Below are 21211 nucleotides of genomic sequence, written 5' to 3'. Positions count from 1 at the left end.
TGGAAACTGAATACACCTGTGAGAATTATACTCCACGGTAAATACCTTTGTACTTGTAGTGAATCTCCTGTCACCGAGAACCTTAACCTAATCTAAGACATTTTGAGAACTTACAACTATCACTTTTGGGAAACATTTTTTTGGTACTTCAGTCAAGTGCTGAGGGGATTTCTTCTAAAGTCTAGAGCTAGAATCTAAACTTCCAACACTTCCATCTGCAGGTAACACAATTATGAATATACGTTAAGTCCAGATACCTCCTGGATTTTTAACATTTCAGAGCTATGCCGGATAAATGTCTGAAAATATACAATTAGCCAATTTATACTCCTGAAGTTACCTAAACTCATCTTTAGGTTTTATATTTACAGTGTTGTCCAGGAGAAATTAAAGAGTAACACTAATTATTCTCCAAGCTCTATTCCAGATGTCTGCTTATTAAGACTTGTAGTTTATGCAGAGGTGAACCATTGTCCTCTTAAGATTAAACTACTTTGTGTAGAGCTAATAGTAAAATACATCAACCCAAATCTTATGAAAGCAGCACATCCTCAGGAGTAACTGTATATAAAAAGTATCAACATCAGTGGTTTGAATATAAAAATTTATTTTTTTAAGTCAAAGTATGCAACAAATAAAACCTACAGAAAACAGATTTTCCCATCACAATCTGTTGCTTTACCAAATAATATTTTGAAAACACATTCCTTCAGTCATTATAAAGTTCTTAAAATACAAAAGAAAGTAATTCTGTAAGAAAGTCTAGTAGACCAGATGCTGTTGTCAGGACTTTTCTATGTGTGGTTATGCTTTTAGTACATCCCACGCCATCCACCTCCACTCATGCCACCTTGCCCATAATAACCGCCACTGCCTCCACCACCACGGCCTTAGGAAAAAAAGACATTAAGAACCATTTAGTAGAGGATACAAATGCGTAAGTTATTAAAAAATATAAACAATATTGTAAATCAACTATACTTCAATTAAAAAAAGAAACAATATATGAACTTTAAACTGCACCACATATGGGGACTCAACTGAACCAGAGTAAAAGACACTCACCATAACCACCCAAGCCATCAGGAGTACCATATCCTCCACTGTAATTGTTCCCCATTCCCATTCTTCCAACAGATCCATAGCCTCCCTGATTATCTTTAAAAAAAAAAAAAAAAAAAAAAAAAAAAGTTTGAGATTGACTTGCTAAGTGTCTAACTCGGCTTAATATTTAAAAAGCTTTACATACCCATTCCATCTCTGCCGTAGCCTCCCATTCCAGAACCTCCCATTCCAGAGCCACCTCCAGGAGTTGAATTTAAGAAAAGTTCAATGTATCGATGTTCTTTTGAGTAATAGGGGAAAAAGGAATGTTGAATAAAATTTATAAATAAGTGCAGAAAGATTGACTAACATTAATGTGAAAAAGAATGCTTGCAAATTCCTAGTGGAGTGACGATACAACTAAAATCTAAGGTTTGTTTAAACTGTTCAAGCTTGAACTAGTTATAAGTGTTTTACACTTCAGTTTCCTTATCTATAAAAGGGCTGACTCATTATTGTAGAACCTGCTGGTATACATCTTAAAAATAATTCCAGAACTTCCCTGGTGGTTCAGTGGTTAAGAATCTGCCTGCCAATGCAGGGGACAGTTTCAATCCCTGGTTTGGGAAGATTGCACATGCTGCAGAACTAAGCCCATGTGCCACAACTACTAAGCCTGCACTCAAGAGCTACAACTACTGAGGCCCAAGCACCGGAGCGCCTGTGCTCTGCAGCAAGAGAAGCCACCATAAGAAGCCCACACATTGTAACTACAGAGTAGCCCCTGTTTGCCACAGCTAAGAGCCCTTGCACAGCAACAAAGACCCAGTATGCCCATTAAAAAAAAAAAATTTCCCTTGATACATATGTATTCCAGGCCCATTCATAGAACTGAATTAGCACCTTGAGGGTAGCATACAGGGCAACTTATTTTTATTAAGTATCAAGTGATTGATGTGTGCTCAGATTTGGGAATCACTAGTGGAGATTAATGGCTTAAAAACAAATTTGATGACATGGAGAAATAACTCACCCAAGTTATCAATGTATAGATTAAGAAACAGTATTAATTTCCAAGTGGCATAAAAACTTAGACAAGTGCAAACATTTTTCCTGTTTAGTAACTTAAGCTCTAATAATCTGTGAAGTAAAAGAGCCTGAGTTAAACTCTTCAATAGACAGCCCCATCAAAAAGCCAAGTCTGAGCTTATTAGCAGCCACATGGTTTCAGGTCCCAGACCACTAAGCTCCTAGAACCTCTTCCACTTGAGGAATCACAAATGAGAGGGTTATACTACTTACGCATGTTATTTTTATCTTTAGACATGGCAGCTACTGCATCTTCATGTGTCACAAACTCTACATCTGCTTCTCCCGTTGCTCTGCCATCAGCTCCAATATCAATATGCACTCGGATTGGATTTAGTGGTGAGAAGAACTAAAGAAAACACTTATTTTACTTTTTAGATTACTGAAAGACTATTACCATGCACATTGGTTTTAAGTCTATTAAATGCAAAGTGATCTTTAAAAATAACCCAGGTGATATTAAATTAAAAAGTATTTTAAGCTAGAGAAGAGTTTACATCCTAAGGAAAGAAGTCTCATTTTCCTGACTATACTCAGAGAGAAAGCAAGCTTCCTCGGCCCACTCCCAAGAAAGGTATTTCAAAATTGTTTGAAATAAGTGACCCAAGAGACTGACATGCAGAGAAATTGGGTATTATGAATCAGAACAGAGTCTGATAAACCTACCAACTGTATATGCATAGGTCCCAAAATATATCATTTAATTCTAACTGCAAGTTAATCAGATTTAAGTGACCCCCCAAAGCACCTGAAAATTATTCCAGTTGGCTCCCAGTAAGATCAATGGTAAAATTTTTCTTCAAGGGCTAGATGATAAACACCCTCAGCTTTGTAGGCCATTGGGGTCTCAACAAATAATGAGTAACTGACTTGGCCCCAAGGGTTGAAATTTGCTTATTTTCTAACCAATTTGTAATGAAGCAGTTTCAAATCAGTAATAGCAGCCATCTACTACCATTATTTTTAGTTCCTCATTTCTAATCACAGTCTGGGAAAGCCAAACCAAACCACTAAAACTGACTTGTTACATAGAATACTCAAATTAGACACTATGATTATATATAAAACCACTAATTACTAAAATTACTCACGTTAGCAATATCATTTTCAGTTGCACGAAAAGGCAGTCCTCTCATATGTACAAAATGACCACCATGAAAACCCGAACTTGCATCACCAGCTCCACCATAACCATGTCCTCCCATACCTAGAAAATAAAATTTCCAAAGATTATTTCTTTCCTATACACACCTTTCCCTATTTACACAGTTTTCACTGACACCCCAAGTAATCCTAACACTTTTAAGTTTTTCTAAATATCATATGGAAATTTTTCTGTAAGTATATATCTATATAAAGCCCTATGTAGGAATACACTGAAATATGCCTGAGTTGATTTTTGTATACAAGTCACCTATACTAAGTGCATGTAAAGCAAATACTAAAATTCACCTAAAAATCACCGTCTTTAATATTTACCTCTTCCATCTCTCATTCTGTCATCGAAGCCATCATTTCCATAGCCATAATTATTATAGCCACCATAGTCATCAAAACCTCCATAACCTGTGTAATTTAAGGAGAAATACATGAATAAGCTTTCAAGAGATAAAATTTTATAATCTAGTTTTTATAAAAATGTATCTTCTGACAAGCACTATGGTTAACTTATATTGTTACAAGTTTGCAACTCCTCCAACCAAGTTTGCAACACCCATTTTAGTGCATATTAAAAAAGCAGTTAACACTTGTATGAAAAGCACACATTTAGACATAAAAATTTTTATCCTAATGCCAAACAGAAAAGGTCAAAACATGGCAATCTCTTAAAAATTTTTGTGTAGGTAAACCAGGTGCCAATACACGCATCAATCAAGTCCCATAGCTGCCCATGGGAATCCACATTTTGTATGAACAGATTTATTAAACCTAGTAGGTACTGAAATTACTGCCATTTCTGTATTTCTTGAAACAGTGTCAGGAACATTAAGAAAATGACAACAGAACCTTTGTTCATTAGATACACATACCACCATCATATCCATCACCTCCTCGTCGCATTCTGTCATACATACTTCCACGCCCAGCTCCATAATAACCCCCTCTTCCTCCTATTGGTCTATCATATGGTCCTGGTCGCTGGCCCAGCAATCTTCTTGGTGGATCATAAAATCCTTTGATTTCACTCCTGCTACTTCTGAAGATCTCAATATACCTATTTGAAAATGGTTTAAGGTACAGGTTTCAGCATAAATGTATTAGAGTAAATAAAATACTGGGCAAAATGCAGTAAGTTTTTCTACATCTAGATATAACCCAATTAAAATTGCCTAAATACACCAAAAGTTAACATTCTTTTACACCTACAAACTTAAATAATTAATATTTAAGTTTTAAAAGACAAATTAAGTCATTTGAAAACAATTCACAAAATACAAGTTTGTTTTGTTTAGTATATAATAGATGTTTAGAGAAAACAGTTGATTATACAAAAACATTTATCAACATCATCCTACAGAAAAATGGAAACAATCTAATTTTAATTTAAGCAAACTATTAGCATTAATTCCCCACCCAAATCTGTAGTTTCCAAGTTAAATTTAGATAATTATCAATTCTTTTAAACTACCCCAGAAAAATGTTACTGTTACCCCCCCATTAAGCAATAGTGACCCACAACCCCCAAAAATAAAAATTTAACACCATCCCAAACTCTCCATCCCCACCTGTGCCCTATTCTTTCCTTGTGTTTCCCCAGAGCATTTTCTGCTATCTCCTTTGAAGCAAACTGCACGAAGGCCTCCCCTGTGCTTCTCCCCTGGTAGTCCATCGTCAATGTTATCCCATTTGGCACGATTTCCAACCCTTTAACCCAAGGACAAATAACCCCATCAAGGGGAACAGTGTTAAAGGCTGAAACATTCCCATCTGAATCAAATATTTAAAACAAGTCTAAACAAAACAAAACAAAAAAAAGCTTAGTTTCCCCATCACCCCATAATACAAAGGAAGATCTTTTCAAATATTACTGGATTATATAATTTGTTTTTTGCGACCAATGTCTTTTAAAATTACACACACACTCACAAAAGGCCACCTAATATTACACGGAAAAAAATAAAATTTAACTATGCTCCATATGCTAATTCATGATTCATTTCATCATACATAATTACTCTCAATTATGTTCATTGCACATTAGTTAGGTTTTACATATTTACACATTCTGTATTGAATATTAACTGGAGCACATTTCATAACTTAATACATTAAACTCAGATACACTCAAATCAAAAAGTCCCCCAAACGGGTTTTACAAATTAAAAACTGAGTAATAGAAATATAAAATTAAAATACTACTAAACTTTGACTAATACTAGAGGTACCTTGAAAGAACTGAACTATTTCCTCTTTGCTGCAACCAAATGGCAGTCCACGAAGTCGTACTGTCCCATCACTAGCGTCATTTGGACCATTATGTTTCATAACCCAATCCATCTCAATACCGTTTGATTTAAATGCTATAAAAATAAACAAGCACACAAAGCAGTCAATCAAAATACACTCTTGCCAGAGGTACTGAAGAACCAACTCTCAGTGGTGCACAACAGCAAATGTAACATATGGTTATACAACGGTACAATACCTTTCTCTTACAGGGCAGACAAGACTGGGTAAAGGCACTGAAACCTAACCCATCCCCCAATCCTGAATTCCTAAGTATTAAAATGTTGTAATTTTAAGAAAACTTCATAATTCTACCATCAGTCTTCAAATTCTACTTTTTGACCCTGTCCATCTTAATGTCAACTCTGGTCTTTTCCTCATGTCTCAAGTGTTCCTTAACATTTTCCAAGTTTTATTATTCACGTGAAATAGTTACACAAATTCTTCAAAAAAACAAAACAAAACAAAAAAAAACAAACCTCCGAAGTTGTATACAGTACCACCATCCATTCACAGTAAGAGCCTAAGTCAGAAGTACAATGAATACTCCTATTGATGTTGGAAAAATGGTACTAAAAGTCTAACCTTAACAGATGCACTGTAATTCTGAACATACCAAATTGTTTTTGAAGGGGGAAAAAAGTCCTGTTAACTATAAAACTGATTTAAACACTCCCCAAAAGCAAGTTTTAAAATTACTGACTTAATTAGGCCGAGTTTTAAAACTAATATAAAAGGGCACCCAAAAACAGCTTTTTAAAGCCATCTGGCAATTATTGAAGATAGTGTATTAAAAACCACTTTACTCACTACTTTTGAGTTTTTTTTTAAATTAACGCAATCACATTCAAAAAGTTAGGGTACAAGAAGCCTCCTTCCCCCCTCAAAAGAACTCATCCACCAAATTCCCATCCTGAGACAATCACCCTTTCTTTTTACAATTCCCAAACATTTTAAAGAGGTTAATGCAGAAGTCCTTCAGCTGCAGAAACTTACCAGATCTTATAAATTTCTCTATGCAGCTGTAGGAATCCTACTCACCTGAATATTTCAAACCTTTCCCTCACCACCTCCTCCCCTGTAAACAAAACAATTTGTTCACTTGATTCCTTTAAGCTTGAGGATATTTCATATAAGCAGTATTCATTAATACTTAATTTCACACGATCTAATTATTAACCCAACTGTTTGGGGTAGCATCTGCAAAGAGGAAAAATTTCCCCCTAGAACCCATGCATTTAAAATAAGCTAATGCAGAAATTATCCAAATGTGGCTATTCAGCAAATTCCTCTGTATATGAATCACCTTTGTACCTGTTTGCTTTGCACATGTGTGCATAGTCCGACTCTGTCTTTTTTCCCTATCTTAAGTGCCAGTCTAGACACAGATGTTCAAGATTTTTATCTGACATTACAACTAACTCTTATGCACGAAAATAACTGGGAAGAACTTTTAAGACAAAGGAAACTCCTGGCTTGAATCCCTAGTCTGTCACTCACTGCTACTTAATTCACTAATAAGCAAACTACTTAACCTCTGCATTCAACTGTAAAATGTAGCAGTCATACTTATACTTCACTGGACTCAGAAGAATCCATGCTTAGTCTGCAACACGGTAATCATTTAATGGTGGCCACTGTTACTGGATTCTAAGGGGCCTTGTAAAACTAATGAGATAAGCTACAAACAAAATAACTAAACCTTTAAGGATAGGAACCTATCCTGAAAGGAAATAAGGACTGTTACAAGTTTTTTTCAAAGTCAACAGAGGCTTCAATTTTCAAGCATCTTTAGGACTTGTCTAAAGCAGAGAGAGGGGGAAAAAAAGGAGGGTCTCTGGAAAGGTTTACTTGGATACATAATCAGCTAGACAATTTAATCAGCTAGTCCCCCTGAAAGTAGGCTTTGGGAAAAGGAGACATTTTGGAGATCTTGATAATTTTCTTAAGGGTAAAACAAAAAAAAAGAACGCAGCAACCCAAGACATAACTGTTTTCTATAAAGGGGAATTTAGCAACAGAAGTGGAAAAAATGCAAAGGATCTAACCTCCATTTGTTAACCTCCCAATGAAAAACTTAAGAGCTTTGCAAAGTCAATCTAATTTGTTGTGAAAAGATCTTAGAAGTGGTGGCTTTATATCATTTAGAACATCCCCCCCCCCCCCCCCCCCCCCGTAAAGGTACTGTTTCATGAACAAATACCTTCCCTCCCAAAGAGGGAAACTGACTTATCTTTACTATAAATCTTATTAGCACTTTGCAAGAAACACTAGCAAGGAAACTAGTTTTGATGTTTGGATCAGCCTGTACCAATGAGATCTATATAAAACAAATAGTCTATTAAAAAAAAAAAAAAAACTGTTAATACAATTTAAATCGAGCTAAGTTAAACAGATTCGGAAGACGAACTATTTTATAGGCCAACTCTCCATCCCACGTGTATGAAGAGTACCCAATAAAGCCTCACTATTATCTCCTCAAAAGTTTTGAACCTAGAATTCTATTTAGAAAACAAAACCAAGATGGATTCTTAACTCATTAAAATAGAGTATTTGTTCTTATACATTAATAAAGCTGTCTCAGAAACTACCTAAATAAGCATTTACTACTTATTCAGGATAATCCATCTCAACTTTTCTTTGCAACAGTGTCTAATGGCTAATGTCCAGGGGCTAATTTTTTTTTTAAGAATTTCTAGTGTTAGAATACCAGCAGCTGGAATAAATACCAGCTGCTGGAATACTAGGATAATCTTGGTCAGTTCTATATGAGATTTAAAATATAATTTCCTAAACATGATGCTACATGAAGGATGCCAGTCACAAAAGACCACATATTATATGATTTTAAGTGGGTGAAACTTATGGTATATGAACTGTATCCCAAAGCTGTTAAGAAAAGGCAACCAACAAAGCAAGAGACAAAATTCCTTTGTAACACAGAGGCATATACCATCTTCATAAATATAATACACAAAATAAGGATTTGATGCATTAGTAACTTTCTAAACGGTAGCCCAACTGCTGCTAAAAAATGACAAGGAACCTCAAAATTTGGTCAAGAAATTATAAAATACTTAACACGGAAATTTTTCATCATTCCGCTTTCATTGTGCTTGCTCCTTAATTTTAAAAACAAGAGACACCACTACTACCTAAAGGAAGTGAAGCCTCTAAAATGATTGGGTTCTTTTCTAGAACCATGTTACCAGCCACTGCAGTTCAGTCACTTGTTTACCAAAATAAGACCACCATAAGAACAGTTATTAAAAATATTAAGGCAATTAGGTGGATTTCCAAATTACCATGCAGATGAAAAAGAGGGCAAGAAAAAAAGTTTCTAGGGTAATTCAATCAGGGAAGCTGTTACATCACATACTATTGATAATTTATAGGAAACTGGGCTGTCTTTTCAAAGTCCACGAGAAGCAAAGAAAATCTTCAGCAATACGAACTGTAGTTTTTCAAAAGCTGTAAAAATAGCCATGCCTACACCTTTTGTACGGCTTCAATGAAAATTACAGACACAATTCTCCAATGTTCTAAGGGCTAAAACCATCGCAACATCACATGACTGAACTTGCTGTTTGTCTTTCTGTTGAGCAGGCTTATTTTCTTGTCAAAATGTTACTCCAGTGCTACACACCAAATAGAAAACAGGCTTAGCTACCAAAAGAAAATAAACCCTGTGTTTTTAAGTGTTTTGTTTCCATGGCCTTACAATCTTTGCACAAAATACAATCCTTGGAGACTTAATTCCTATACACAGTTTTGCCTATACACCAGTTTTCACTGGTGGTGTTTTAACAACTGTTTCCCCCAAATAAAACTATTTAATTCTAACCCAGTATTTGCCAAACTACACAAAACCATTACCCCATCCCACCCCCGCTCAAAGGTTCAGAATGCCTATTTTCATAGTTCATCTATTTGAAATAAGCCCATTTCAAATTCCTGTTTGATAAATCACTCGCTTTTCTGCTTACACAACAATTACCCACAGTCTTTCAATAAGTTTAAGATAAGCATGGGAAGGGGGGGGGCCCTTTGGAAAATGAGTACGTACTCTTTTCGAAGTTCCAAATGTGGAATATAAGGGCCGGCTAAGCGTCCTTTATTCCGCCCCGGAGACTTTTCGTTTATCTAGCTGCTCTAGAGACCGGAGAGCTAGGGAGAGGACGCCACTTCCTAGCCCGGCAGCCAAGCTTGGCTTAAAAACCTTCGCCACCGGGCGGCGGAATTACAAAGGAGGCCGTCTGCCTCCTTTGTCCTGGATTTAGGAGTTGAGCGCCTTCGTCGCCATTGGCTTTCCTCCCCCAGCTCCAGCCTCTCTCATCTTGGGAATCTGCGTCAGAAGTCGCTCGCAGTCCCGCCGGCCCAGGTAGCCCAGCCGAGACTGCGGAGGAAGGGAGGCCTCCATGGAAGGCCAGGCCCATCCGGCGCCATTTCCATCGGGAGCGCGCCCGACGGCCCAGATCCTCCCACACCCAAGTGCCCAGCCTTTCCCTGCTCGCTTCCTTCCCACCCTCATCCCTTCAGCGAAGCTTTAACCACCCCCCGGCCTCCTAAATCAGTTTTCTAAAGCTGAGGGGCAAAAAGCATCAGAGGAGAAGGGCGGGAAGCCGAGGGCGCCGCGCTGCCGTACCCAAAATGGCGGAGGCCAAACCAGCAGGGAATGGAGGGGAAATGCTGGATGATCCCTACTTCGGGGCTCGGCTTCATCCACTGAATTCCACCTGAGTTAATCCTCCTTCCGACAAGCCGCCTTCCTGGAAGTGGGAGATCGCCTGGGAGGCGCAGCCTGGCTGCCTCCAAGTGGCGACCTCTACACTTCCCCCACTCCGCCGCCCCACCCCCTCCCAGTGGCTCTTCCGTCCTTCTCCCGACTCCGCTCTCGTAACTACCAGCCCAACCTACCCCCTTTTACTTCAGATACCCTGTCGGGCGACAGTAGCGCCGACTGCGGTGCTCGCGGGGTCTGGCTGTGAGGAAGTAGAAGTCGCCCGCCTCGGGTAGAGCTCCCACAACGGTTCTTCCAACCGTCTCCAGCGGTGGCAACCGCTAAGGGAGCTGCGCAGCAGAGCTACTGGCTTGGGGGGATGGGAGAGAGCGAGCGAGGAGAAGTGGGTGGAGCGAGAGCAAGGGAGTCCGGCCGGCCCCGCTCTCGCGAGACAGGAGAGTCGGTCTCGCCTTGGGACCGGCGGCAAGAAGTGCGCTTGCGCGTTGGTCGGATATCTAGTTGGGTGAGAGGCGGATAGTCAACTTAGAGAAAGAGGCCGCAAACTCCACCTTTCCTGTTTACTATATAGCCATCAAGTTCTCGGAGCAAACCCTTCTGCTCTCTCGAGGAGGATGTGAAGTGGCAGTAATAGGCCTATCCGTGCGTATTGTAGGAACCCGTGGTGTCCGGGTGTGGAAAAGTTCTCGGGTGCTCTACCGCATCACGAACAAGTTCCTGATGCGGCAGAGCATTAGAGAACAAGGTCTGTAGAGGCTCCGCCCTTACCCAGCGTCACCTGCGTGGAAGGGGCCTCACGTGGTTCGGCTGCCAAAAGTGGGGAGGGCTTTTCTTGTCCACCATGTTTGCGTTATGCAGTAAAAAGAGTAGGGCTTCTCCGCTGGAAAGATACGAAAGTGACCACCAGGCTCTGATTTGCCCTGGGCCTCTTCCCCTGGCCTTGGCGCTGACGGCGCAGCCGCCCTGAAGTGTGCCTCTTTAGGGGCGGGGTGTGTTAGTTACTGATGTTTCCCTACAAATCTCTCCTCGCTTCCTCCTCTCCTTTGCATTTTCTCTTGGTTTTATTCTCTCTCTCTTTGTCATTTCAGTTACCCATATGCCGCTTGCGTCGCCCGACTTTGAGTTGTTTTCCAAATAGTGCTTTGCATTCTTCAAAAATACCTGTACAAGTGACAGCTAATAATTTTTGGTTGTGCTGGGTCTCATACCACTAAGGTTCCTAGTGACAGCTTTTTTGGGGGGAAAAAATAAAGCCGAATTCCTGTAAGAAGAGTGGAGGGCAGTTCTAGTACCGAGATCAGCGCAAGTTAAAGACCAAACGAAAGAACGAGATCAGTGAAAGTTAACTTGCAAACAAGGAACGTATATCAAATGCGGGGGAGAGACGGAAATGAGTGTGAGTAAAGCAGATGTTCCTGTAGGTTGGAAATGTGGACAAAACTAGGTTTTAGGCTTTAAATATTCAGTCAGAGACTTTGTACAGACACTGGGAAGCCCGTCGAGGGTGGGGTGATCGGGCGCAAAAAGTATTAGCAGTAGACAAGCTAGAATAATTTTTCCTCCCTGAGTATGCAGTCTGTAGTGTGGAGAAAGAAGGCCAGTTACCGTCATACTATGGAAACTTCCATTTCGTGGCTCCAATACATCCGCAAACCTGCTTAAGACAAGTGGGGGGAAGTAAGAATTGGCTGGATCATAATCTCTACTGCCTTTTGTGAGACTCCCTCAAAATAACCCTCAGAGAAATGGAGAAGGGAAAATGTAGTCTTCATTACAAGAGAGAGAAAAGCAAAACGGATAGTGTAATAACGATAGCTCACGATTATTGAGAGCTTGCTTGAGCTAGGTGCTGTGTTCAATTCACTGACTCGTTATAACCCTACGCCTAAGTTCTAGAGAAATTTAAAAAGATACCCAAGATCACACGCCTAGTGACAGAAGCTAGGATTGAAACCCAAATGGTTTTACCCCAGGGACTAGGATCTTAAAAGCACTATGGACCTACCTGGGGATGTATTAAGGGAACAAAATAGATTTAGGCAAATTGAGGTTAGTTCCCCTAAATAACGCTGCAGTTACCATCATCTCTGGAGACCTGCAGTTAACCGTTTATTGGCTGGAGACTTTTGAACTGGCCTGAAACTTGTTATCACTGACTGGGGGTGGGGGAGGTTTCTTTTCTCTTTTCTTCTAATGATTGCTGTATTAGTAAAGACTCCAAGGTCCTACTTCAGATGGCATTCTTCTCTGGATTCAAATTACATCATTATCCTTTCTGACTTTCAACCTGATTTGGTAAATGGAATTCTGTAATCCCTTTTACCCCTTGCCTGAATTCAATTTGTTTACCGCCTGACTGAGTTTGGCATTTTCTCCACATATTTTTTATGGTTATGGGTCAAAATCCTAAAATTGTTCTAATGACTTTTCATCACCAAACTGCAGTGTTTTCTTTGGGGGTTTTTTTTGGCTACAATTTGTTTGTATTGGGCACTCTGCTGTTTGCCAACGTGAATGCTTAGGAAGGACTTGAAATTAGCAGATACATTCCTTTGTGCCTTTTTATATTATAGCAAGTAGGACATTTTGAGTTTTTTAAAAAATATATAGGGATAAACAATTTTTATTTGGCTTCCTATTTTGTGCATGTTCAGTTGCTCAGTCGTGTCCAACTCTTTGGGACTCCATGGACTGTAGCCTGCCAAGCTTCTCTGTCCATGGAATTTTCCAGGCAAGAAGACTGGAGTGGATTGCCATTCCTACTCCAGAGGATTTTCCTGACCCAGAGATTGAACCTTAGTTCTTACATCTCCTGTGTTGGCAGGTGGATTCTTTAAAACTCAATGCTTTTCTCAAAAGAAAAAGTGTCTATCAACTATTCCCATCTGCAAGTTGAGTCCTTTAAGGCTTGGTGAAATTGGCTCACCACTGCTTCAGTAGTCCCTACAGAATTGTTTCCAGATCAGTCTCTGTGGAATTGTTTCCATAGAGATGGTTAGAACTAAGAACTCCCAGCTGCATTGGGGTGTGTTTGCTTTTTGTTTTTTTCCTCTTTGTCTTCCTTTCCATCATTTCAGTGCTTTCCTATTATCAGAGGGACCCTGGAGAGGATCTTGTTAGAGGCCAAAACGAGAGAAAAGACGAAAAAGGAGAAGGAAATAAAAGTACCCACAACTCCCAGAGGAAAACAAGACACAGACATGTGATCATGACTACACCAGTAGGAAGAGAACAGGAAAATTCCATGCAGAGCTTGAAAAAAGAAGAAAGAAATTGAAGAGATTGAACTCTTCTGGGGGAGGGAAGACACATTAACTAAAAATTGGCTAAAATAGTTGTTCACATACCCCTACTGCGTTCCCAAATAACATAAAAACAGGATTATAATCTTTGTCTATAGGAAAAGCAAGTAAACTAAAAACAACAAACCCACAAATAAGTTTCTAGGAGTGTTTCTAAATGCTTTCTGAGCACTAAATCTGTCGTACTAAGGTTTTGTGAAATGCTTATTCTTTGATTTATATATTAATATATCTACTGTCTTTAGAAAGCAGTGATCTTCTCCATAATAATTCAAAATTATTTCTCAAGACAAAGCTTAATTACACAGTTTACATTCTTGATATTTTGTTTGTTTGTTTCTTCAAATCACCTTAGTGTTTATTCTGGGATGAGGGAAATCAAGAGGTCTCATCCAATTTGAATAATCATACACTAAACAAATTGGGAAAAAGCATCTAGCACACTTTCTCTACTTTTTGAAAATGATTAAAAATGTTGAATATTATTCTGTTCCAGTGGATTGCTGGGAAGAACAGGGAAAACAGCCACAAAAGATAGCTACTTAAGGAATTTAAATCAAATTGTTATACAGAGTCGGACACGACTGAAGTGACTTAGCAGCAGCAACAGCAGCAGCATACTGCTTTTAATATTCCATAAGCACATTGATAACTTAGAGAACATAGTACAGATATCAGACCATTCCCTCCCTTTCCCCACACATGATTTTAAACTTCTGAGTAGTAGTTAAAAGTACATGTTTTCATTATATACATATCAATACATATGCCTCTTAGTGTACAAATAACTGATTATATTGGGGGTGAAGGCACTTTAACTAATTTTCACCACAGTCTAGCAAAGTTATTCAGAGAAGGCAATGGCACCCCACTCCAGTACTTTTGCCTAGAAAATCCCATGGATGGAGGAGCCTGGTAGGCTGCAGTCCATGGGGTCGCTAGAGTCGGACACGACTGAGTGACTTCACTTTCACTTTTCACTTTCATGCATTGGAGGAGGAAATGGCAACCCACTCCAGTGTTCTTGCTGGAGAATCCCAGGGACGGGGGAGCCTGGTGGGCTGCCGTCTATGGGGTCGCACAGAGTTAGACACGACTGAAGCGACTTAGCAGCAGCAGCAAAGTTATTATTTGTTGAACCAATAAATAGAAGAATCAGAAGATAAAGTAATGCTCCAAACTTTACAAAGAAATTCAATGACAGAATTGTCTTCATAACCAGGGAGTCAGATCGGCCTAGGTTCTAACCCTAAGATTTCACACTTACTACAGCTGTTTGATTCTGAGGCAATTAACTTTCCTGAAACTCAGTTTTTGTTGCTGTTTGTTCGTGGCCACATCAAGATATGACCTGTGGGATCGCAGTTTCTTGACCAGGGATTGAACCCATCCATGAGAAGGAAATGGCAACCCACTCCAGTATTCTTGCCTAGAGAATCCTATGAAGAGAGGAGCCTGGTGGGCTACTGTTTATGGAGTCACAAAGAGTTGGACACGACTGAGTGATTAAGCGAAAAAAAAAAAAAAAAAAATGCACCCTACACTGGGAGTTTTGAGTCTTAATCACTGGGCTGCCAAAGAAGTCCCCTGAATCTTAGTTTCTTAGTGTCTAAAATGAGTTGTTATATAGAGATTAGTAGTTGAGATAATTCCAGTTCTGTCCTGTTTCTTGTCTGTTATGTCATTAATGTGGTCCTTCCTGTAAAACTTACTTCAATAGTGAATTTAGTAGAAAGATTTTGGAAAGTACAATGTCCTAAGCAATGTGTTGCATGGGAGGGAGGGGCAAAAATTATTCCAGGGAAATCTGTAAAATCAGATGAGTACCAAGAATCATCTGTAGACAGACTGAGTGATATTTCACATGTAAATGGGCTTCCCTGGTGGCTCAGCTGGTAAAGAATCCACCTGCAGTGTAGGAGACCTGGGTTCAATTCCTGGGTTGGGAAGATCCCCTGGAGAAGGGAAAGGCTACCCACTCCACTATTCTGGCCTAGAGAATTCCATGGACTGTATAGTTCATGGTGTCGCAAAGAGTCGGACATGACTGAGTGACTTTCACTCACATGTAAATACTGCTGTTTTCCAACATAGGCAGATGTGATTGCTATTAATAAAGTAGAAATTGATTTGAGGGCAGTAGTAAAATCTAGCATTTCAGTATATGTTTCAGTCTACAAAAAATGGCCGACTCTGCTCCTAATGCAGGGGGTCCAGGTTCAAACCCTGGTCAGGGTACTAGATCCTACATGCTGCAACTAAGAGTTCACATGCTGTAACCAAGATCCTGCATGCTGCAACTAAAAAGGAAAAAGGCCCTGCACGCCCAACTAAGACCTGGCACAACCTAATTAATTTAAAGCAGATAGTATGGAGAGTTCCTGTGTATCCCTCACTGAGTTGCCTCTATTATTAACATCTTGCATTTACTATGATGTGTTTGTTACAACAAATGAACCTAGCTTGGTTCATTATTAACTACACACTTTATATGGGATTTCTTTGGAAGGAATGATGCTGAAGCTGAAACTCCAGTACTTTGGCCACCTCCTGCGAAGAGTTGACTCATTGGAAAAGACTCTGATGCTGGGAGGGATTGGGGACAGGAGGAGAAGGGGATGACCGAGGATGAGATGGCTGGATGGCATCACTGACTCAATGGACGCGAGTCTGAGTGAACTCCAGGAGTTGGTGATGGACAGGGAGGCCCGGTGTGCTGCGATTCATGGGGTCGCAAAGAGTCAGACACGACTGAATGACTGAACTGAACTGAACTGAACACACTTTATATGGGGTTGACTAGTTTTTCCCTAACATCCTTCTGTTCCAGGATCCCATCCTGGATACTACATTAATTAGTCATCATTCTCCTTAGCATTCTCTGTTCCCTTGAGGAATACTCTTCAATTGGGATATCTCTCATGTTTTCGCCATGATTAAATAGGAGTAATGGGTTCTCAGGAGGAAGACCACCAAAGTAAAGTGCCATTTTCATCACATCATATCCAAGGTAGGTGCTGTCAACCTGGCTTATCACTGATGGTGTTACCCTTAATCAAACCTGCATGAGGCAGTACTAGCCAGATTTCTCCACTGTGAAGTTACTTTTTATCCTCTTATGCTCTACTCTTTGGAAAAGACTCTGATGCTGAGAGGGATTGGGGGCAGGAGGAGAAGGGGACAACAGAGGTTGAGATGGCTGGATGGCATCACTGACTCAATGGACGTGAGTCTGAGTGAACTCCAGGAGTTGGTGATGGACAGGGAGGCCTGGCGCTGCAATTCATGGGGTTGCAAAGAGTCGGACACGACTGAGCGACTGAACTGAACTGAACTGAACTGATGCTCTACTCTTTTGGAAAAAAGTCACTGAGTGCAGCTCACACTCAAGGGGTATTTAAGCTCCATCTCCTGGAAGGGAGAGTAGCTAGGTAAATTATTTGAAATTATTCTAGGGACTTCCCTGGTGGCCCAGTGGTTAAAAATCCACCTTGCAGTTCAGGGGACATGGGTTCAATCCCTGGTCAGGGAACTAAGATCCCAAATGCCACAGGGCGACTAAGTCTGTGAGCTGCAACCACTGAATGTGCTGAATGTGCAGGCTTAACAGTCCATGCTCCAAGATGAGAGGCTGGCATCATGAGAGGCCCACACACTGCAATGAAGAGCCCCTACTTGTCACAACTAGACAAAGCCCAAGACAAGCAACAAAGACCCAGTGTAGCCAAAAATAAATAAGAACTTGAGTTAAAAATAATTCTATGAGCTTTTCCTTTCATTCATTCTTTCATCTTTATATATATGTCAGTATAGACCCACAGATACTAATTTTATACTTTTGGTTATAATCTACATAACTTATTTTGTTGTTCAAATTGTTCTTTCTTAGGCCACTGGGAGCACTTTCAGGTTGGCTCCTGTATCCCTTTGACATACCCCTATTCTATTTATTTATTTGCTGACTTGTGGGATCCTAGTTCTTTGACCTGGGATCAAACCCATTCTCCCTGCAGTGAAAGTACAGTGTCCCAACCCCCATTGGACTGCCAGGGAAGCCCCCTTATTCTTTTTATTTTTTTGAGACTGTCTTAATTTCTTCTATTAGAAGATGCTGAAGGCTTATCTGGTATTTTCTTTACGTTTGACCTAGAAGTGACCATTTCTCCAGGGAACCCAGTTCCTTTTATTATTGGGGAATGTTATTTAATTTCCACATTCCTCAAATTTCCATTTCCTCTTGTTATTGAAATGTAATCTTATTCCATTGTGATTGAAAGACACACTTTGTATGATTCCAAGCCTTTATATTTATTGAGACTTGTTTTATGGCCTAACATATGATCTATTCTGGAAAATACTCCATGTGCACTTGAAAAGGACATGCTGTTTACTGCTATTGGACTCCCAGATCTAGAAAACAAATTAGAGGTGGTTACCAGTGGGAAAAGGAAGTGGGGAGGGCCAATAATTTGGCTGATAAATGGTAGGTCATGATGATAAGAACTGTAAGCTTCAACAGAAAAGTGAAGTTTCCAAAACTATAGGTGTCTGAACATAAATGTAGTTGAGGAAATCAGAATTAGTCTAAAAATATTTTTAACAAAGGCAGTGTTGCAGAGCTTCTATTAAGTCCAGGAAACATGAGTAAAACTAAACACAAAGTAGTTGAGTGCCATGAAACTAATTTAAAAATAGAATTTCCTCCAAATTTTTATTTAAAACTTGTTTTATAATTTGACTTCCTTTTTATAGTTATTTTCTTTTTTTCCAACAAGTAAGGTGCGTAGTATTCATGTACACTTTGAATGCCAGTCAGTGTTCTGTTACTAAGTATTTACATTTTTAAAGAACTAAGTTGGCATTTATTAGTGAGTAGCATTGTTTTGCGGAGAAGGCAATGGCAACCCACTCCAGTACTCTTGCCTGGAAAATCCCATGGATGGAGGAGACTGGTAGGCTGCAGTCCATGGGATCGTGAGGAGTTGGACACGACTGAGCGACTTCACTTTCACTTTTCACTTTCATGCATTGGAGAAGGAAATGGCAACCCACTCCAGTGTTCTTGCCTGGAGAATCCCAGGGAGCCTGGTGGGCTGCTGTCTATGGGGTCACACAGAGTTGGACATGACTGAAGTGACTTAGCAGCAGCAGTAGCATTGTTTTGAGGCAGCAGTCATAAGCAAAAGCCAAGTGGGTTTTTTTATATTAACAGCTACAGAATACAGGAGTCAACTTTATGTTGTCTGTAGCACAGGAGACTGTAAACAAGCTAAGACTATTATAGAGGGACAAATAAGCATCAACGTTCCCAGGCACACCCATGGGCAGGTTTAATGACTAAACTATTTGAACAAGGGAGGTTTATGATTTCCCTACATTCACATGATAAATGGAACCAAGGTTAGAATTCAGAAAGATGTCTACTGTGTCCTCAGAAACTAACTTGATGGAACTGCAGGGAATATAGTGAGACAGGGGATTGTCAAATGGGATTTTTTTTTTCTGTATTGCTAAGTCACTTCAGTCGTGTCCGACTCTGTGCAACCCCACAGACGGCAGCCCACCAGGCTCCCCCATCCCTGGGATTCTCCAGGCAAGAACACTGGAGTGGGTTGCCATTTCCTTTTCCCAATGCATGAAAGTGAAAAGTGAAAGGGAAGTTGCTCAGTCACGTCCGACTCTTCGCGACCCCATGGACTGCAGCCTCCAGGCTCCTCCGTCCATGGGATTTTCTAGGCAAGAGTACTGGAGTGGGGTGCCACTGTTGTTTATTAAAAGGTTCTATTCATACACTAAATTGATGATTAAAAACTAAAAATGTTTTAAAACATATATGAATAGTTTAGAAATCATATGAATTTAGATTTATGAGGTACCCTCTGGGAGTAATTGATTTCTATTTAAACAGCTTATCTGCTTGCCATTATTAAGGGGCATATAAAGCCATACTAGGGATCCTAATGGAATGTAAGTGAAATTAGAGAAGGATAAATTAATTCTTTGGATCATTTGAAAAGCACCCTGCTGGATAGTGCCCAGAGCTCTGCCTGAAAGCTGCAGCTCAGGACCAGCCATTAGATTGACCAGGATGCCAAAATTTGTGCAAGCCCATTTACTGGGTAAAGAAAGGCAAGTTGCTTAAACTTTACCTGCCTCAAATTTTCTCTCAGCAATTCAGGAGGAAGTTAAGCCTGCCCTTTTCTTTTCTTCTTTTGGAAAGATATACCCATCTTCTTGGGGCTTCCCACATGGCACTAGTGGTAAAGAACCTGCCTGCCAATGCAGAAGACATGAGAGACTCAGGTTTGATCCCGAGTGGGAAATATCCCTTGGAGGAGGGCATGGCAATCCATTCCAGTATTCTTGCCTGGAGAAGCAGAGCCTGGTGGGCTACAATCCATGGGATTGCAGAGTTGGGCATGACTGAAGCAGCTTAGCAGTCATACACTCATGTTCTTGGATTAAAAGAAGATCTTTAAAATGATTTTACAACTCAAGGTAATCCACAGATTCAACACAATTCCCATCAAATAAGTCTGCATTTTTCTTATAGAAATGAAACCAAAATTAATTTTAAGGAGAGAGAGAGAGAAAAAAGAGAGACATCTTCAAAAACAAACTCTAGATTAGACTCTCAGAGTAGAGGCATATGGCTCATTCATGAGACTCTCTCCTCTCCCTGGTACCTAGCTTTGGAATTGGCCTGCCACATAGTAGCTGTTGAACTGAATTTTGAATTTCTTCTTTTTTTTTAACATTTAAAAAATTTTTATATTGGAGCATAGTTGATTAACAATGTTGTGTTAGTTTCAAGTGTATGGCTAAGTGATTCAGTTATACATATACATATATTTATTCTTTTTCAAATTGTTTTCCCATTTAGGTTATTACAGAATACTTTTATTTATTTATTTATTTATGGCTGAGCTGGGTCTTCCTTGCTGTACAAGGGCTTTCTCTAGTTACGGAGAGTGGGGACTACTCTCCAGCTGCAGTGTGATGGCTTCTCATTGTGGTGGCTTCTCTTGTGGAGCCCAGGCTCTAGAGTGTGCAGGCTTCAGTAGTGGCAGTGTGTGTTGACTCAGTAGTTGTGGCCCATGAGCTTATTAGTTGCATCTTGGCATGTGGGATCTTCCCAGACCAGGGATCAAATCGGCATCCTCTGCTTTGCAAGGCAGATTCCTAACCACTGGCCCACCTGGAAAGCCTGTATTATGGAATACTGAGCAGTGTTCTCTGTGCTGTACAGTAGGTCCTTGTAGGTTATCTATTAAAAAAAATTTTTTTTAAAGTTTAATTGGAGGATAATTGCTTTACAATCTTGTGTTGGTTTCTGCTGTACAACCATATTAATCAGCTATAAGTCTACATATATCTGCTCCTTCATGAACATTGACTCCAGCAGATCTCGATAGCCTCATCTCTGCAATCTCCTTTCCTCTTGCATATCTATTTCTATATCAAATTGCTTGGCCTGGGATTAATCTATGCACTCTACCCAAAATGCCTTTCCCACCTATGGAACCGCTGGATAGTTGTGTGTGTGTGTGTGTATTTTTGGACTCACTCAAATGTCATCTCTGGATGATAG

General features: G+C 39.9%; 2 protein-coding genes across 12 annotated transcripts in view; one reads left to right on the top strand and one right to left on the bottom strand.

Moving 5' to 3' along the window:
- Positions 1 to 587: 587 nt before the first annotated feature.
- Positions 588 to 11009, bottom strand: HNRNPH3 (heterogeneous nuclear ribonucleoprotein H3). 8 transcript variants are annotated; one of them, XM_025284618.3, is made up of 11 exons: positions 10517 to 10650; positions 10226 to 10349; positions 5520 to 5654; positions 4860 to 4998; positions 4164 to 4348; positions 3613 to 3699; positions 3225 to 3340; positions 2347 to 2482; positions 1250 to 1345; positions 1066 to 1158; positions 588 to 889 (listed from the first exon to the last, which is right to left on the bottom strand). In XM_025284618.3, the coding sequence occupies exons 3-11, from the start codon at positions 5629 to 5631 to the stop codon at positions 813 to 815; spliced, it is 1041 nt and encodes a 346-aa protein (XP_025140403.1). In that variant the 5' UTR covers positions 5632 to 5654; positions 10226 to 10349; positions 10517 to 10650; the 3' UTR covers positions 588 to 812. The 8 variants fall into 8 exon arrangements, with proteins under 8 accessions (XP_025140403.1, XP_006070334.1, XP_044798119.1 ...); XM_006070272.4 differs by having other exon boundaries at positions 10498 to 10636; XM_044942184.2 differs by having other exon boundaries at positions 4209 to 4348; positions 10498 to 10636.
- PBLD (phenazine biosynthesis like protein domain containing) overlaps positions 10824 to 21211 on the top strand; it is a 36803-nt gene continuing 26415 nt past the window's right edge. For 3 of the 4 annotated variants that reach the window (XM_006070271.4, XM_006070269.4, XM_025284623.3), the window contains exon 1: positions 10824 to 10960. The gene's annotated coding sequence lies outside the window, so the exon portion shown is untranslated. Of the gene's footprint in view, positions 10961 to 16440; positions 16631 to 21211 lie in introns of those variants that run through there. The other variant, XM_006070270.4, reaches the window with a different exon arrangement.

Source organism: Bubalus bubalis, chromosome 4 (assembly GCF_019923935.1).
Source record: "Bubalus bubalis isolate 160015118507 breed Murrah chromosome 4, NDDB_SH_1, whole genome shotgun sequence".
Classification (NCBI taxonomy): domain Eukaryota; kingdom Metazoa; phylum Chordata; class Mammalia; order Artiodactyla; family Bovidae; genus Bubalus; species Bubalus bubalis.
Note: the sequence above shows the minus strand (reverse complement) of the source record. Positions and strands in the feature narration are given on the sequence as shown.

What these genes read in the sequence shown, in the direction of transcription:
- HNRNPH3 (XM_044942183.2), bottom strand. Translation starts at nt 5,631, where the DNA reads ATGGATTGGGTTATGAAACATAATGGTCCAAATGACGCTAGTGATGGG. An exon ending in AAGGAAAGAATAGGGCACAG is followed by an intron (nt 4,349 to 4,859) that starts GTGGGGATGGAG and finishes ATTTTCAAATAG; the next exon opens with GTATATTGAGATCTTCAGAA. An exon ending in AGGTGATGGATATGATGGTG is followed by an intron (nt 3,700 to 4,163) that starts GTATGTGTATCT and finishes TAAATTACACAG; the next exon opens with GTTATGGAGGTTTTGATGAC.